This window comes from Engraulis encrasicolus, chromosome 11, assembly GCF_034702125.1.
Source record: "Engraulis encrasicolus isolate BLACKSEA-1 chromosome 11, IST_EnEncr_1.0, whole genome shotgun sequence".
NCBI lineage: Eukaryota > Metazoa > Chordata > Actinopteri > Clupeiformes > Engraulidae > Engraulis > Engraulis encrasicolus.
This window is the reverse complement of record NC_085867.1, coordinates 40,078,983-40,095,566: the sequence shown is the minus strand read 5'-3', so window position 1 is coordinate 40,095,566 and position 16,584 is coordinate 40,078,983. Positions and strand designations below refer to the sequence as shown.

Sequence of the window (16,584 nt, the reverse complement as noted above, 5' to 3'; positions counted from 1 at the left end):
TACATAGCGCAAAGGTACAGTGTAACTGCATAATGATATATGTTACTTACATACTGTGTTACTAATTAATATCACAGGTACTGTAAGATTGTGTTTGTGCTTGTTGGTACATTGGTCATGTTGGAATCAGCCGTATACACAAAAAGATGAACTGGCGTTTGATGAGGTGGACATGACAATTGAACAACACCAAGATGGCCATACAGATGTATTCTCACTATCTTTTAGAGACGAAAGTTAAAGTAGCAGTAGAAGAACTCTTACTGATGCAAATTACAACACTAGTACTTGATTTGAAATGTATGCACAGTTATTCCACTGTACATGATGAGGAAGATACCTGTAAGAGCACTTCTACTTTTACTTTACACCAGGCTTGTACAAAATTCCGAATTGAATGAATTGAAATTCAAAGTAATGTCATAATCCGAACACCAGGTGGTGTAATTACCTTGAATTTCTTTGAATTTAATCTACACCACCCATTGAGAGTACATAGAACACCACCACCTAGTGTTCATATTATGGCATTACTGTTAATTTCAATTCATTCAATTCGGAATTTCGTACAAGTCTGCTTTACATCTCTGATATCTTTTAGCAGCTCAGGTAAGCCCTCTACACACTGGCTTTACTACTTCCAGTAGGTTAACATATCCAAGATCATCACTTAACCATGGTCTTGGAATATCTCCCTGGTTTGCAGAGGCATTCAGACTGATGAAGGTCTAACTGGTCTTACTGTTCTGAGAACAGTTGGCGTTGGTGCGATCTCCGTGGCTGATCAAAACACACTGATCCAAGTCTACCACAAAAGGCCAGAAGGTCGAAACCCTGCCACAGCTTAGCCAGATGTGGGTTGTGTTGTCAGGCTATGCAGTGTATGTAATGTATCCACTACACCACACATGAGCATGAAAGACACACAACGGTATCCTTATAATGACCCACAAGCATATTGACGCAGATAGGCTCCAAAAGTAAAAGTTCTGCCACATAGCCGATTTTAGCCGATTCACAGAAGCAGCTGTTCCTTGAACTAGCTGTTCCATCCTAGGTGCATGAGCTTATCACATGTGTTAGGAGCACAGGCTAAATGTATAATAGCATGGAGGGACGTTTACTTTCTCATTAGAGTTTGTCCACTTTTGCTATTGGCTTTTTTTTCCGAGCACTGACATGACTGTATAAGTCAATGTCAGGTACGTGAGAAGCCAGCTGGAATATAGTCATATGAATTTGACATGTGATTGTGGCCCAGTGTAGCCTATCTGCAACACAGATAAGAACATTACAGATAGAGCCTAAATGGCCGAGGACAACAAATGTTTCACATCACACAAAGAATGTTCACAGTGACTCCAATAGTGCCAGATGATACAAACACGTTTCCTGAAAAAAGTCAGTAAATTAGAAAACATTAAAATATTAGAACAGTAATTGATTAAATCTGGATTGTGTTGAAATTCAGTAAAACCAGTTTGCAAGCCCAATTAAAAGGGTGTTATGTGTATGAAAGTGCCTTCAGTCTTATCTAACAATGTTGCTGTTGTTGGTTGTTATTGTTGTCGTTGTTGTTGTTGTTGGTGTTGTTGTTGCTGCTGTTGTTGTTGTTGTTGATAATACCTGAACCAGCGACACCAGTGGAGCCATCGTACATTCCAAGAACAGGGAGGTATACTAAGAAACTGTTTGAATAGTAAACCAGGTTAAGTTAACTTTGTGGTAGAGGTAAATCATCTAATAGAAGGGCCTGGAGTCCTCATGTTCTCAACTAAACAATGCCTGCAGGTACATCTATTAGCATGTTTACCACTTCCTGTAGGTTGACTAAGCCTGGTTGACTACTTAAAGGGGTATGCCACTATTTTGGGGCTTATTACAATTAACATTATTGGCTGGGGTTTATAAAGGTGGTAAAGTGTCTTATTTTTCATGTAAAGCGTTGTCTTGCTGTAAGACAAGTTAAAAGAGGGAGTATGTAGCTAAGCTAGTGAAAGTCAATGGATCACTGTAGCCTGGCCAACGATTTTAACTGTATTAAGCCCCAAAATAGTGGCATACCCCTTAAACCATGTTCTTAGCATACCCCCCAGGTACTCAGACAATGACGGGCAGAATGGAAGCGAATGAGTACTGTACCTTTTTTACCTGTATGGAACACACACCTGACAAAAGGCAATCTTCACATCCAGGACTGGTTCACTGCAGTAGTATAGGAAATGTCTGTTCATAAATACCTGCAAGACACAATAAGCAAACAAAAACATGAACAGGATTAATAAATAACTACAATCCAAACATTCGAAAGACACAATAAGGAAAACAAAACATAAAACAGGATTGATCACTTATCAAAACTTACACAAATAGCCTGCTTCAGCTGTGGGCTTTTAAAATAAGTGGGTAGCGAATATGCCTGGCCTATTTTTCCACTATGACACTACCAAATGGAAATTTATTCAAGTGCATGAATTAATTAATTCAAAGATGTGTATTGAGATTATTATAGAGAGCAATTGGATTTTTCATTGTGTGGCCACTTTAGGGCTCAATTTGTATTAGTGGAGCTATTAGCTATTGAGTGGTCGGGAGTGGCCAGTCTGTTATTAACAGACACCGGAGAAGACAAGAATGTGAATGATTCATATAGTATTAGTTAATTAGTTGCTTACTGACTCAAAAATGCAATAACAGTGACATGTAAAAAAATAGAATTAAGTGTTTCTTTGCACGCAAAAACACCCAGTGGTGTGTGTGTGTGTGTGTGTGTGTGTGTGTGTGCGTGTGCGTGTGCGTGTGCGTGTGCGTGTGTGTGTGTGTGTGTGTGTGTGTGTGTGCATGTGTGTCTTTGTATTTCCAAGTTGTCATAAAGCCAAATACTTATATAATGTATTGTGGTCCAAATGAGACTGTAGGAGAATATAATGAGGCAAAATACACTTTTCATGTGTGCCTTACTTTCTCTGACACTTTCTCTGAAAAATGATCTATAGTCATGAAACTGCAAGAAAACATGATGTATTATGATGACAGGAAATCTGTCCTTTTGGGCACCATAATTCTGTTGTGTCAGCAATACACAGCTATACCCATTACTCATGCCCAAATGAAAGGCAATGTGTAATAGAAACGCTGATAGATGCACCAAATTTACTATTACATAAAGTCAAAAACAACAGTGAAAACTCCTGAACATACTTTTTACCTGTACTGCATAATGCAAACCATTCCACCAGGGGAACACTGAAATAATAGTTGAAAAGACTGCACTGCACTGCAGTTAAACAGGGCGTTTAGTAATACAGTACATTACAACTTCGTCATTGCCATTCTGGTAACAAATGTATCAATTGGTTTAAGATGAGGTAACAAGGACCAACCAACAGAAAGACATAGTCACTGCAGGTGAGTATAACCAACTTAAAGGGACACTGTGCAGGAAATGGTAAAAAAAAAAGCTACTGCAACTATGCTGCTTATTGAAATTGGGCTGCCTATTGCCAAATTTGATCTTTACATGAAAGTTTACTAAGTATTAAACAAATATTTTCTCAACAAATATGCTTTCAAAGATCAACACCAGGGGTTAAGTTTTCACTTCACTTGGAACTAGTTAAGTATTCTGACTCTGATGCCGCAGCAGCATGATCACTTCCTGTGGTTGATACCAGAGCCATCTAATATCAGAGTTACGCCACTCCCATAGACCTCTATGGACCAATCTTTCTACAGCAATGGCGGCTCTCATGGAGCCTCACGGAGCTTTAACATGGAAATCCCCATTGACTTTAGTTCTATTAGAAGTTACTTAGTTCCAGGAGGTGGCCGTAGAACACAGAAAATGTGGTAAAGGTAATGTAATTTGTTTGTACTTAATCTTTGTTTGGTATGTGATGGTTCTGTGTTAGTTTCCAATTAACAGAAGTTTACATTTTAATCTACGCAAATCACATCACCAACCGACTTCCTGGTCCCCGGTTTGCGCAACTCTGTTATTAGATGGCTCTGGTTGATACCTACTACATTTCCTGTTGATGATTCCATCCTCCCTTCAGCGAGTTTGCGAAAGATAGGACGATATTGCGTCCGCCCGTGTTTGTCGTCTCCAATTGGCCACAGCGGCTCCCTTGTGCCTCCCCTCTGATGGCATTCATTTGACAGCAAGAATGTCAACTTGCGCTCAAGGCAGGCTTGCAGAACACTCATGTAGGCCTACAAATAATTTGGCCCACCTCTTGAAACAGATAGCCTATAGTCTTAAGGCAAAAGAAAACCCGAAGTGTTAAAGGTAGCCTATAGGCTATGACACTAAAAGTAGGCTAACAAACAAAAAAGTATAGGCTACCCAAACAATTTACGATGCAGTAGGCTAGGCCTACGCTTATACAAATAAACTTATAGCCTACAATTTCATTTTATTTCATTAGGCTACCTGGTTTGGCATAGCTTATCTCTTGAAACAGATATTTAAGTAGCCTAGACCTAACAAACAAAAGTAGGCTTGGCATAACCAACGATGCAATGAGCTCCAGTATTTAAGGTATAGCGCCTACAAATGACGTTACAATTTAATTTTACATTAGGCTATACTAACTGCAGGAAACTCCCGTGTGTAGGCCTATAGGCCTACTACAAATGCCATTATCCTCATGCCATTTTATTAGGCCTATGGTTTGGCTCATCTCTTGAAAGGTGACACTAAACCCATAAACAAAAGCAGGCCTACCCAACGATGCAATACAAATGACGTACCATTTCATTTTATTCACATTATCAAAACCTCAAGGTGAGGTGTCCACCGAGTCCATGGCACAAATGTGGCACCAGTTACTTCACGACGTCGCTGGCAGGCTACAGACACGCGCACGGAATAAATCGAATCGCTGATAGTCCATTGATTGAGCCTCTATGTCGTGATTTTTTTTTATGCATTGTCATTGGAGCTGATGGCTACTGATGTGGGGAAAACTTGTCAGAGGCGATTTCCGAGGGTGCAACACAAGAAAATGCCATGGTGAAGTGTCCATCTGCTATTTAATAAAAGCCAACTCCTTTCGGGAAAAAAAACATCCAGATCCCATTACTAAGTAATAGGCCTATCTCCACTCCACATAAGTTTCATAAGACAGCTTCGCTATGATAACAACAGTGTTCGCTGGCTCTTGTCTATTACAAAACTCTAACTGCGCGTGTTTACTATAGCCTACATGCATACCTCTATTATCTCAGCGAGCGCGAGGACAGGATTTAGTGACAGAGTGAAGGGTTTGCAAATAACTTTGCAAATAACGCTGCTGTTGTTTAGGCCTACAATGTGTCATTCTCACACTGCACTAAGTTGCAAGACGTGATAAAAAAAAAACATCTTCGGGTAGCCTGCGGCATTTAAACATCTGTAACTCGTGCGCGCTGTTAAATGAAAGCCAATCAGAATGAGACATAGGGGAGCCGCTGTGGCCAATTGGAGACGAGAAACGCGAGCGGACGCAATATCGTCCTATGTTTCGCAAACTCGCCTCCCTTCACAGCACGTGTCTTCTCCTCCCACCCCCACCCCCCTGAGAGAAACCCCGACGTGAGCACTCCCAACATGTGGAGAGGCGTCTTAACTCTTCCAGAGCACCTGGAGGGAGGCTTTTTAAATATTCATATTACCAGGGCAACCTAAAGAGAGATTCCACAGTTGGATTGGGTTGGGGACAGTGTTGCCAGATTGGGCCGTTTCCCGCCCAATTGGGCTGCTTAGGATTGCCGTCTGCGGGTAAAAATGGCATTTTGCAGGAAAACCTGCACAATTTTTGGCCATAGAGATCAATAGAATTGGGCGGGATGTAGTGCTTCCAGGCGGGTTTCGAGCATTTTTTGGACTGGAAATCATCAGCCTCATCTGGCAACCCTGGTTGTGGAAGCACACAGACCATATGAGAATCCCACACGCTGTTTGTCTTTATTAGCTTAACTGGCTGGTAATGAAGAGCCAAGGGAGGGGGGAGTGCACACAATCAAATGTGTTTTTCACAATCAAATGTATTTTTCATGTGTGAAACGCAGCCTATAGCAAGTAATCATAAAGTGTCAGATAATACTTCTGATGCTGTTCCGGAGATTAAAATAAAGATTTCACTAGCAACAGCATAGCCAACATATTGATGTTCAATACTTTAATTCACAGCCTAAAAACCTGATGTTCTTACTATTGTATGCATTCATTGTAAACACTGATTTTACTGACAAAAACAGAATAGCCTAATTCATCATAGTGAATACAGACTGTCGTCATTTTGTAAAGTACATTGTCTATAATATGGAGGAAACGAGTGTTAGATACTACAGTACTACTGATGCTATTTCAGAGATTAAAACTACCTGTAATGATTTCATCAACATCAAAAGCACAGGCAAAAAATTCACATTTAATACCTAAATTCACAGCCTGAAATTTCAATGTGCTTGCTATTATATTTCTTCACTTAAGACACAGATTTTACTGACAAAAGCAGAAAAGCCAAATCCATCATACTAGCAAAACTCTGACAGTGTTTTCATTTTGTGCGTCGCCTCTAGGAGATATAAGGAGTTGAAATATGTGTTTGATCCACCTTGTTCATAGTTCGTCAACGTAGGCCTTGCTCTTTTCAACTACGCCTGGCACTAAGCGAGACTCCCGGTGTCTGCCTGCTCATTTTGGTAATGTCGTTTGTAGAATAGCAGGTCTCATTTGTAAGCATCTGAGCTCGCAGGCCAAGAAAAGGGGGAGCGTAGTCCAGATTTTTCCGGTGTGCGACAAAAACCTTCCGTGGAATGCGTGATGACATTTCTGGCTCTATCGGCTTGACTAATGACAGCAATCAGAGAGTGGGGAAACCTCAGCGGTGTCAGGCCTGATTGTTCCAGCATAAAGAGCTTAGAGAGCGATGTGGCAGCTTTTCAAAACACATCTCCAGGGAGAGAGACAATGACGCTGTCAGATTAGTGGCGAGAATGGAGGAGGAGGAGGAAGAAGAAGTGAGGAGGAAGAGGGGAAAGGTGAAAACAGGAACAGGAAAGAGAACAGGGAACAGGAAAGAAAGAAAGAAAGAAAGAAAGAAAGAAAGAAAGAAAGAAAGAAAGAAAGAAAGAAAGAAAGAAAGAACAAACGAAAGAAAGAACGAACGAAAGGAATAAGCTTAACCTTTTTCCAGAAAAAAGGTGTCATTCCACCAAATTCCCACCGGTTACTTCAACCAGTATACAGTATTCACAACGTGAGAAACAAAACAGTCACAGCCTTTGAGCTATAACCGACTCAAAACTGGAATCACTACCTTGGGTTATTGCTCTGTGATGGGTCATGAAATTGAGCTGGTTCGTAAAGTCTTTTGGCAGGCATTGTGTGACTTCACCTGACACGCTCATTGGAAACCCAGTCACACATACTGACACGCTAAAGCAAACACCTTGGTGTCTGAGAGCGGGGATGTGCTTGACGGAAGAATTGCACACTCCAGGACTAGAGACTGAAAGGGCCCCCCATGCAGCCTGCTAAGGTCACAATAGGGCCCCCATCACAAATGCGGGAGGGCCCCAAGTGCCCTGGGGCAAATGCCCTGCTCGCCTCCCCCTATAGCTTAGCCTCTGGTGCCTATTAAAACCCACCACCACATGGCCCTGGGTCGTGATAACAGGCACACACTCTAATGGAGAGAAATCCACACTCAGGACCCTTGGGCTTCAGTTCAGGCACACCACTGCAGCAGCAGCAATGGCAGCAGCAACGGCAGAGACTTCCTCATTAGAACAAAAGGGGAGCGAGAGAGAGGAAGAGAGACAGACAGAGAGAGAGAGAGAGAGAGAGAGAGAATGACAGATAAAGACAAAGAGAGATCAAGACACACACAGAGAGAGAGAGAGAGAGAGAGAGAGAGAGAGAGAGAGAGAGAGAGAGAGAGAGAATGACAGATAAAGACAAAGAGAGATCAAGACAGAGAGAAAGAGAGAGAGACAGAGAGAGAGAGAGAGAGAGAGAGAGAGAGAGAGAGAGAGAGAGAGAGAGAGAGAGAGAGAGACAGAGACAGAGACAGAGACAGGGAGGCAGAGACAGAAAGGCAGAGAGGGCAAAGGATGACGAAAAATATCTCCCTCTCTCTCGTTTCTCTTAGCAACTCACTCCTCCTTCGATTTTGGCAATAGCTCACAACTTTTCTGGCACAGCCGGCTAATTGGAAAGTGTGGGAACAGCGGAATGGGCTCTTTATCTGAATAGCCAGTGTGGTAGCTACTGCTGCTTTGTAGGCAAAATGTCTCATCTCAAGCCCCAAGCTAATGCCATGCCACCAAATGATGATAAACAAAGAACAACAACTATAACAAACAAAACCAAAACAAACTTAATTGGGCAAAATTGAATGGCTAATCAGTGCATTATTTATTTTTAGTGACAGACTTCCTATACAAATGTTGAGGTCGAGGACATTCTGTATTTCTACTGAAAATTAAACATTAGATTTCAAGCCACGGAACTGACTTGGACTTGGACCATGCAGCTGCTCTAAAAGATCAAATATGTTTTTTTCAAATTGGATTCAGATTAGAGTCTTTATTGTTCCTTAGGGATATTCATCTTCCAGCCATCCAGTAAAGCATTTGTCTAATTTTAGTGATTCAATGTCTCACAACAGTACATACATAGACATACAGTACTTTGTACGCATACTGTACTGCATTTTCTGGCCTCTACGTTGTACGTCCAAATTTTCTATCTTCAAAGAAACTCTCTCATCATAACCAAGTCTGTATCGTACTGTATCGAATTTCTTCAGCATCATTACCTGCACCATTTCACACTGGTGCTAGGGCTGCACGACTATCGTTCTCCTATTACACAACCAAGCTAGCTGGCTATCACTGGTTGCTATTCTGTCCAATAGTTGTAGCCCATGTCGGACCGAGAGTATTGTGAGGTCAGAGAGCAACACTGACAAATGCCGTTGAAGATGGGAGATATCGATAGGCTGGTTTTGTCAGGATGGAGACTACAAGAGGGTGTGTACTCAACATCATTTCTTATTTCACAGCCAGCTTTCATAATAGAATTGTTCTCTACCATAGGGCAGACGTTTTTTTTAGTAGAACAGCTGGTCTGCGGGCACACTGTTTTGGTCCAAAACAAAATCTTCCAATCAAATTAGATTGTCATCAAGCAGTGAAGGATACAGGGAGTGGAAAACACAAATTCTAAAATGAAACACCAGTTATATAGATAATAAAAAAATAATGTTGCAGAATGTACCAAATGTACCATCTGCCAAACCTGCCATAGACATGCTGGTCCAATGCACAATGGTTAAGCGACCCTGCACTAGAGAAAGGGTGGCATAGGGAACTGGAGCGCTCCAGAGAGAGAGAGAGAGAGAGAGAGAGAGAGAGAGAGAGAGAGAGGGAGAGAGAGTAAACCCAAGGGAGACGTCTGTGACTTCCGTAAGCGATGGGCAAGGGCAGATGGCCCTGATAGCAGAAAAGGAAGATGGATGGCAGGAGAGAGCCAGGGAGGGAGGCAGGGACACAGTAAAAAAAAGAAAAGTGCAGTGTTAATTCAACACTTAAAGAGAGTCGATTCAACATCAACTAGAGTGTATTTTGTCCCAGAGTACTCTCTAAGTGTTGAATTGACACTGGATTCTTTTACTGCGGAGGCAGGGATGGAGGCAGGCGCGGGCTGAGGTGTCTATGGGTGGATATTATAATGCGTTGCGGCTCCCTAGGGAGGGAGAGAGAGTGAATGGGGACTATAGCGGTGGGTGTGAAGAGGTGCTCTTGAGTTGCAGATAGCGGCTTGAGTTGACTATTGACAGGCCTGTCGATACGCAAGGCGGACAAGCAGCCACCTTTAATGAAGAACTCCTACAGCCCCCCTGTCAACGCCAAGCGCCAGGCAGCCGACCCTCACGGCGGCCGCTCGAGACATAGCTATGACTATGGGTCACAAGAGCGGCCTTCAGAGCACAGGTCAAGTGGAAAATGCTGATCTTCTGCTTCTGCCGAGCTTTACACTTAATTTCAACATGTCTACATAAAGACTGACATGAGAATATTACTAACATAGGCTATGTGTACATACATGCAGGGCTGGTGATACATATAGTGAATTGAGAGAGGCACCGCAAACTGAAGCTCAGCATTCTACATTGATAGCTCGGCAGTAAACAGATTGTGGCATCTGATCTTTTAACTAGCCTAATTGTAAAAAAGTGTGTGTACTGAATGTCAAGGGAAGGTACAGTACACTAACATTTTCCTCTATTTCCACCCTCTCTCTCTCTCTCTCTCTCTCTCTCTCTCTCTCTCTCTCTCTCTCTCTCTCTCTCTCTCTCTCTCTCTCTCTCTCTCTCTCTCTCTCTCTCTCAATGGAAGAAATCCTTTTTATGTGCCTTATAATAAAGCATTTTAGTCCTTGAGATACCTCAACGAGACCTAAATACTGTACTGAACTGAGAGGGTATTTTGTGCCTATTCCTCAAATAGTGTGTTTTTAGAACAAAGTCAAGAAGAAGAAGAATGTTCTAGGGACTTTAAAGGATGGTAAATAATTACACAGCCAAAGGAGGAAACCCCAGATTCTCTCTATCTAGGGCATCTTAGCTCTCTCTCTCTCTCAAAACTGTTCATGGGGCGTGGGTGGCATGCCCCGCCCCTGCAATGTACGTGCGAGGGCCCGTCATCGCCACCTGCGGCTTTAAATATTATTGCTGTTGTTGTTATTATTGTTATGCAATATATGACAAAACTATCTTGTGTGCAAAGGAGAGCCTACAGTAGCACGCACACCAAAGACAAAAGACAGTAGCCTATTTCCTGTCATATAGGAGCATCCTAAAGTTTGCACTCGACTTTGTCATTTTCTAGATACTGTCTATGAGATTAGAGAATGGTACCTTTCGAACAGACAGTGTAACAAACAGGCATAGGTACAGAGGCAAACATTCATTGTATTAATGGGAAATAATACTGTAATGCATATGTATACGTATCCAGGGAGGCCGACAGGGGGGGACAAAGGGGTCACTTGCCCCGGGCCCAGGGAGAAAGGGGGGGGGGGCAAAATTGGATCCTCATTACATTGTTTGTATTGGGTTTGGGGCCCCTTCATGTGCGTTTGTCCCGGGCCCAGCCAAAGCTGTCAGCGGCCCTGTACGTATCTATAGGCTATATAAAGGTGTAATTACTACATCTAATAGGGCCCTTTGCCAATGTTTGGGGGCCTTAAGTTATAATCATCTCAACCTCCTTCCCCCAGGCTACGCCGCTGGTTCTGCTGGCTGGTTGTTATGCCAGCGAGACACACGCTGCGTTGCTCTGATTCCCGACTGCCAGCAGCACCAGACTTCCATTTTCCACATGGCTAATTGCCACCGACCCAATCAACCAATCAGCAGCCCCCAAAGAGGGCCTCCCGATGCACCACACGGCACACCGCTCAACAGCACCCCTCATGAATATGCGAAGTGGAAATGAGAACGAGACGAGCACCAAAAAGGGGAATGAGGAGGGGAAAAAAACATGGAATGAAACGCTCGGTAATGCAGCGCAATGAAGATAGTCATCTGCTGAAAGTAGTCATCTCTGGCCGTATCTGAAGTATAATATGCCTCCGTTGACCCCCTCCATTAGTTCATCTTCTCGCCTGACTTTTGCCATTTGCTTTTATTTCTTTCCGTCTATCTCAGTCTTTGTCATGTGTTGAGTCTCTATCCCTCAATCTCTCATCCTCTTCCCATCTTGCTTCCTCATCCTCTCTATCTCTCTATCTCTCTCTCTCTCTCTCTCTGTCTCTCTGTCTCTCTCTCTCTCTATCGCTCTCTCTCTCTCTTTCTCTCTACCCTTTCTTCCTTTCTGTAAAATTTCTCATTTCTTTTCCATCAGCCATGTCACCACCTCTGCTCCCGACTGTTAACCAGACAGGTCTCTTCAATCCTCTGATATTCAATACGGCTGATGAGAGACCTCATTGCCGGTGTAGAATGCTGCTTGATTGGAGCCAAAACAATAGCGGCTGAGTGTCAGCGTGTGATTGAAAACATCTGGCAAGGTTTGGCTGATGCCGATGCTATTGCATGACAACCTTCAGGGAGAGACTTCGACACTATCTGTACCTCCGAGAACGCAGATAAAGAGTATGGTCGTAACTCCCATTGAGGACATAGAGGTCGTGTCCTCTGTATTTCTTTTTTTTAGAAATGTAAAATTTATCTATGATAAAAATCAATCTATGATCAACAATGATACATTCAGTCTGTATATGCCATCCCCATTTATCCTCAAGGAAGTGATAAATGGAAACGAACTTAAGTTTGAATGAAGAGTTTGAAGTATTCTAAATGTACAGCATGCTGTACAGGACCCAGTATTTGACCTCAGTATTTGAGAATGTCTTGTTATGGCCCTGATAGAGAGAGGAGATTAGAGAATGGGGTGAGGATGGGATACAGAGAGAAACACTGTCCAACAACTTTTAAGAATGATAGTGTCTGATCTGTGAGGCAATTTATAGATTTTATATTCCAGAATAGGTGACACTTCATAATGGTTGACACCTTGGTGGACGAGATTTGAAGTTGGGGTATACACAGAGAAACGGCGACAAACAGATACTTTTAAAAATAATAGCCTACTGTCGGATCTGTGAGTCAATTTAAAATTCTAGATTCTAGCTTAGAATCTAGAATAGCTGACACTAAATATGCCAATATATCCCATCCGTACATCATCACAGTCAATATCAAATCTGTGTGTGTGTGTGTGTGTGTGTGTGTGTGTGTGTGTGTGTGTGTGTGTGTGTGTGTGTGTGTGTGTGTGTGTGTGTGTGTGTGTGTGTGTGTGTGTGTGTGTGTGTGTGTGTGTGTGCGTGCGTAAGTGCGTGTGTGCGCGCGTGTGTGTGTTAGGGGGATGGGGTGTGTAGTAGCACATCACTCCCAATGCAAAAGGTGTGGCAGACTGTCTTGGCCCATACTCATATGCTCCGAGAGGGATCGCTCTTGAATTGAGTCCTCCCCAGTCCTCAGGCACCAGTTAACTAATGAGCGTGTAACAGAGTGGAGTGTGTGTGTGTGTGTGTGTGTGTGTGTGTGTGTGTGTGTGTGTGTGTGTGTGTGTGTGTGTGTGTGTGTGTGTGTGTGTGTGTGTGTGTGTGTGTGTGTGTGTGCGTGTGTGCGTGTGTGTGTGTGTGTGTGTGTATGTGTGTGTGTGTGTGCGTGCTCGTGTGTCGGTGTACTCTTGTGTGTGTGTGTTCGGGGAGGGAGGGAGGGAGGAAGGAAGAGGGTTCCTGTCTCCCATCTGCTCCCATCAACCAACCAGGCGGCAGGGAGGGAGAGAGGGCTAAGGCTGCCATCTTAATGTTATCAGCCAGCGGGAGGGGAGAGAGGGCGTGGCTGAAATAGTCCCTGGGAGGGCCGCAGAAGAGCCATAAAACATAACACATCTCCATCAGGAACCAATCTCACACCTGTCATCGGAGCTGATGGGGGCAGGCTACAGCGTTACACCAGGCAGGTTATGCAAATGCCACACAACGCACAAAACACCATGACATCTTTTTTTTGGGCAAAGCATTCGTTTTTGTCATCTTTTAGAAGAATGAATATCCCTTTTATCATGTCTTGTGTCTTATTTTGATTATCCTTTTTTTGTGGGGCAAAATGGGATTCTGCAGCTGCTGGGCCGTGATGATATCGAGCAGCTCACTGATGATATAGAGCAGAGCTCATCTCTTATTTTGCTTGCCAGTGTGAATGGCAGTGTCATTTGTCAGCTGTGCTATCTTTCTTGTGGGATTGTGGGTAGCGTTGAAACATATCAGATGGTAGGAATCAGGTAAGGGTAGCGTTGCATAATCTCTATTGCTGCACCTGTGGGTTAATCTGACACAATCTAGCCTCCATGTTCACATCTCGCAACGACGACAATCAATCACAGGGGTGCATTTCTCAAAACCAAAGTTGCTTACTACATTAGCTACTTTGTTGTTTTCAATGCATTTTCCCATTGGCAACTACCAAAGTTGCTAACAGGCTAACAACTTCTCTTTTGAGAAATGCACCCCAGAACACTAAAGCGAGGAATACAGGCAAACAGTGAATGCAGGCAAAAGGTATATTACCATCACAACCAGATCGTAGTGAAGGCATTTTCCCCTTCTCTGGAATATGCCTCATCTTTAGAAATGCCTTCGAGACCATTGCAGCCCAATTTGGGCTTTATTTTTTACCATGATTCTTGCCCAAAATGCTGAAATATTCAACTATATTGAATGTATTACTTGCTGTGTGAATGTTAAGCTTTGGCCCCTCAAGCCTTTTGCCCCAAAAACATTTTTTGGCCCTTCAGGAGATTGAACGATTTGGGGCAGCCCTGCTCTAGATTTCACAGCCTGCAATAATTACTATTCAGCCGCAGGGAGCTGAACGAGCCGGCTAGTAAAGTACATACTGCATAGTAGTACGTGTCGGAGTGAAACCTCCCGTCACCAATGGCAGATGGAGAAAGCTATTAACACCTGTCATAACCTCAAATGCACATTAGTGTAGGCACTCTAGTTGACTCAGCAACTCTCTCCAACGGGACAAGAACATGTGTAAGGCGTTAGCCGTTTTAGGTTAAAATATGAAAAGGGTGAGAAGGGGGTCCTTACTATTGAAAGCTCTACTATTTCACACCTCAGCCTTTTTCTGACACATGCCAGCTTGTGCTTGTGCTTTGTTTTTACTGGATTGCTTATTCAGCAATCCAGACCCACTCTACGGCAAATGAGCAGTTACTGAGTTACATACATGAACCGACATGAACAGAAACACACACACACACACACACACACACACACACACACACACACACACACACACACACACACACACACACACACACACACACACACACACACACACACACTACTGTTTTATGTCCATGATCCACCATCAAAAACATTGAAGACATGAATCATATGTTTAAGCAAGCACGACTCTTATCACATTTGTCTTTATGTTTACATCCAAGCTAACAAAGAGTTACATGTCATAGGCATATTTTCAATGAGAGCAAATTTTAGAATGATGAATGAGGATGTCATCAACGTATAACAACACTTTGTGTGCTACTGGATGGAACACTGACATCTCATCATGTGACCCAATGTTCACATTCCAATCTTCCAATGTTCAACTTCCAATCACCTTCCAACCTTCTAATCCCTTTGCAGACTGATTGAAGAATGCTTTTATCTGAAGTGAGGAAAACGTTTATCAGTCTTTAACGTAACCCCAGTGGATTAAGCTCCTCTATAGATAAACACACTGGCATGTCAGTCCTATTGGCCATTGAGTATTGAGTGCAGAGGATATCAGTGCTTAAACACTTCAGAATGCAAAAATGGCAGAAGCTGTGTAATTTGTCAAATTGAGTTTAGCTTGGAAATTGCGTGTTAATATGCCTCTTTTGTCTACAACTACATTTTTTGTTTCCCCCTACTGAAGCATAACCTGGTTCTCACGCGATGGTTGTTACCAACCATCTGGAACATTGACAATCGCTTAGCTCTGGAAGGGCGCGGGAGTGTTCAAAACAGCTCGAACCTGATTGCTGGAGAATTCACGTGGAGAAATCACTACTACTTCAACCACTGACTTGCATGTACCCCGCCCCGCGATCTCGCCCCGCGATTCTGATTGGACAGGCCATGAAATATCTGATGCCGTTCGGGCTCGTCTAAGATTTCCAGACCTTTGTGCGAGCTCACGAAGTTTAACGAAGATGCATGAAGCACGAAGGGTTCGCGTGAGAGCCAGGCTAACTGAAGCATAACTACTGTTACACCTAAAACCATATTTGACAGGGCAGTGTGACAACTTTGGAGGCATTTTCTCAGCCTCTTGTCTTGCCTTTCTAGGGCAAAAGAGCTTAAAATAACTAACCAAAAAAAGCAGTCCTCTGTGAGGGAACCACAAAATTAGACAGGATGGATAAGGAAACTTGTATGTGGTAGAAAAGACTTTAGCTGTAACCAATGGTTTTGTCAATAGACCACGTCATGCAGGTTGTGTGTAGTGAAACATACAGAACCACCTTATATCCCTTTGCCAAAAGCGCACACTGACTGTTCTGACCCTGAAAAATATTTCTCAAAATAGAATTTTAGGTAGTTCAGAAACAGAACAGCACAATTGTTTTATACAGTTATCTGTACAAACACTTTGATATGACAACATTCTTGACGGCAAGCTTTTGTAACAAAAGCTGCCAACATACCTGACACAATTTCTACCAGGGTAACTAAACAATCTTTTCTCTATTCATTTATTCATTGCCACAGTGATGGGTGCACATCACTGCATCTACAAATGTGCACCTCCATGCATGCGGCATTGCAGGCTGCAAGTGGTGAAATCTGTGAGAATAATAATCCCTGGGGAATCCCAGGGAAAGTGGGATTAGTGTGGATTAGGACTTGGCTCCTACTATAAACCTAAAAACCCACCAATCTATTCCATCATTAATAAAGCCCACCCAAATATTACAAGATTACACTAATGTACTTAACGAACATGATTTGATTAC

At 42.9% G+C, this 16,584-nt stretch overlaps 1 protein-coding gene across 1 annotated transcript in view; it reads right to left on the bottom strand.

Moving 5' to 3' along the window:
* Window positions 1-16,584, bottom strand: part of mapk10 (mitogen-activated protein kinase 10) — a 114,946-nt gene that overhangs the window by 77,915 nt on the left and 20,447 nt on the right. The window contains exon 2 of the mRNA XM_063210619.1: window positions 2,169-2,240. Within this exon, the coding sequence (XP_063066689.1) occupies window positions 2,169-2,240 (72 nt within the window). The remainder of the gene's footprint in view (window positions 1-2,168; window positions 2,241-16,584) is intronic.